The sequence below is a fragment of the Lipophrys pholis genome (assembly GCF_963383615.2).
Source record: "Lipophrys pholis genome assembly, chromosome: 15".
NCBI lineage: Eukaryota > Metazoa > Chordata > Actinopteri > Blenniiformes > Blenniidae > Lipophrys > Lipophrys pholis.
Window position 1 is genome coordinate 17,566,651 of NC_137642.1, and position 2,709 is coordinate 17,569,359.

General features: G+C 50.4%; 1 protein-coding gene across 5 annotated transcripts in view; it reads right to left on the reverse strand.

The window, feature by feature from the left end:
• The window catches only part of arid4b (AT-rich interaction domain 4B), a 45,221-nt gene extending 42,755 nt beyond the window's left edge, over positions 1-2,466 (reverse strand). For 4 of the 5 annotated variants that reach the window (XM_080481224.1, XM_080481226.1, XM_080481225.1 and 1 more), the window contains exons 1-2: positions 2,262-2,466; positions 110-158 (exon numbers count right to left, since the gene is read on the reverse strand). In XM_080481224.1, the coding sequence (XP_080337350.1) occupies positions 110-115 (6 nt within the window). In that variant the 5' untranslated portion in view covers positions 116-158; positions 2,262-2,466. Of the gene's footprint in view, positions 1-109; positions 495-2,261 lie in introns of those variants that run through there. The other variant, XM_080481223.1, reaches the window with a different exon arrangement.
• Between the last annotated feature and the right edge of the window lie 243 nt (positions 2,467-2,709).

The window sequence follows — 2,709 nt, forward strand, 5'->3', positions numbered from 1 at the left end:
CTGGGTTCAGAGCTGAATGAAGTAGTAGAGATGTAATAAAGAGTTTCCTGTGGCACTGACTGAACACACTCTAAGGAGAGAAAAAAAAGAAAAGAATGAATGAACATACCTTCATCTCTCTATGAGTCCTCTCGGTGACCAGTGTAACGAATCCGAGGCTGAAAACAGAGGGCGAAGAAGCTGTTAGGCATTTCAGAGAGTGCCAACTTCAGTCTGCCACAACAAGACTCGATTATGTTATGATGACATCACTTCTTGTGCTGCTACACTGCTGGATGCCATGAAAAAGCTGGGCGGCAGAACAACACATCAAACATCCTCTGATGGATCTCCGTGTTCGTTACATCCTGGATCAACAGACTTGAGGGGGTGAAAAAAGAAGAAGGGTGTGTGTCTGTGTTGTGTCTGCGGGAGCTTTCGAGCCACATTCCCCACCAAAAAATATCCGCGCTGCAAAGTAAAGCCTGTTCAAGGCTTGATCGCTCTCAAAGCCGTTTATGTAACACCCGGTGCACTGTTGTCAGCCGACCACCAGTCAGGACGGGAAAAAGGGGGGGGGGGGGGCGAGAAACACGGCAACGTCTGGTGCACAAACACACGGATCAGGTAGCCGCTGGGATCGGTGTGAAAGGCGCACGGTGCACGGTGCTCGGGGCACGGCGGCGTCTGCAGCGCACCGCCTGAACCAGCGCTACAGCAGAGGATGACGCCATTTCTGTGGCTGACAGTCGGCAAAAAAAATAATAAAAAATGTAAAAAGAAAAAGGAAAAAAAAGAAGGGAGAACACTTCGGGATGTCCGATCCCTCCGATCACAATGCACCTGCCCGCTCCAGTGCAGTTTCTCCCCGGCAGACGGATCGCTGGGTGTTTCAGAGAAAAACTGCCTTCATTTTCCTTATCGCCGCTCTCTTGTCTCGGTGCGCTGCGCTCTGCAGAGTACACACTCGACAGCGAAAATAGAGCGATAACAACACACACACCGAGATCCAAGGCTTTACGCATACGCCACATCCAACAACGTCAAGTTAAACAAAGTGCGAAAAGACTCCAGATTAAACGATGTTCCAGTGATCGCCTGGTCTGAGTTAACGAGGAGTGAGGGAGGAGGAGGAGGAGGAGGGGGGGCTTCTGACAAAGAAACAAGTCGGTTCGCAACAAGGTCAAGCTCGAAGGGAAGACTTGCAACGCAGCAACATCGCTGCAATCTCCCCTCCACACACAGCAAACATGATTGTATTATTGTTATTATTAATATTATTATTGTTGGGAGAGAAGCCAAGGTCGCAGCCCTCGTCTGTGGCTCCTGGTCGCGTTGAATGATCGCGGAGGATACAATGTCATCCGCCCCAGACGATCTGCTTGGAAGCAGCCGCTGCAAAGTGACTGACTGACTGACAATAATGCAGCCGCACAGCCCGAAAGCGTCGAGCCCATTTAAATCTCCTCTCGAGACGATCCGTGCACAGTTCGTCAGCAGGAAATGTGCAAAAATACCGATCTCTCTCGCAGAACACACACAACACTGGTAATAACACAGGCACCCTCTCCAGCAGAGCGCAAAACACTCGGATCTGTTTTTTTTTTTAATAAGCGAACCACTTGATACAAGGTAGTCCATCTGGTCCAGCCTACGCTGGACAAGTCAATCGTGCGAAGCGAAACGATACCGGGGGAGGAAAGGGGGGCACAAAAGAAAGCCCTGACAATGCAGTTTACCTGTTATAAAAACTACACCGTTTCCTCGGTGGTCGAGGGAGCACATCCCGCACCCATGGCGAGCGCGAGTCTCGCAGAAGATTGTCTCGAGCAGGATCACTTTTGATGGCTATTAGGGAAGCACCATGACAGGCGCTGCTCGACGGACAGCCTCCCGGGAGGATTCCTCCGCTCAACAACACAACACTCCGGGCTGCTGCTCGAAACTATTCCAGCCTCGGGAAGCTGCATGAATCTTCCTCTGCGATCAGCAGCTCCATTCCGCTGCCCACCGCCTAACTTTGTTATTGTGCGGCGGACCCAAGTTTTTTTTTTTTTTTTTTTTTTTTGGCAGTTATTTTCGACCGTGGTGTTTTTGCTCGTCAATCCTCCGATTCATTCATTTCCCCCCCTCGCCCCGAAAAGAAGCCCCCTCATCGAAACACAACACGGCTTTAGTTAACAAGTTAGCTAACGTCAAGGTTGGCTTGCTCGATGCAGGGAAGCGAGGCTGCTGAAAATGTTGAAAATAGCGATGGCTGTGCGGAACAAAAGCAGGCTTACCTATGCTCTCAAGTTGAGAAACACTTCTGCTCTTCGACGAAAGTGGATTAGTAATCCATCGGAACATTTATGTAGGAGAAATCTGACAGGTTTTAACGCCGTCCGTTGGCCCCGGTAGATGTTGGATGCGGATGGGTAAAAGTGGTTTTCGCAGAGAGCTGCTGTTTGCCTTGTTGAGTAGCTCCTCGAGCCTAGCTGTTTCTGCGATCACCCGCCCCCCCCCTACTCCCGAGGATGATTGACGGGCGCATTGGTCCTGCCCCTCTACAAATCTCAGTCGTTCATTGGGTGATCCTGAAAAGGGCCCCGCCCTGCTAGTTTGCGATTGGCTGATTTGACAGACAAACAGCTATGGTAAAGTGAACCAAGTAATCCTACTGGATGACCGATACAATATGAGCGCTAAAACCCGAAAGAAAACTACAACCCCCAGCTCTCCTGTACACGT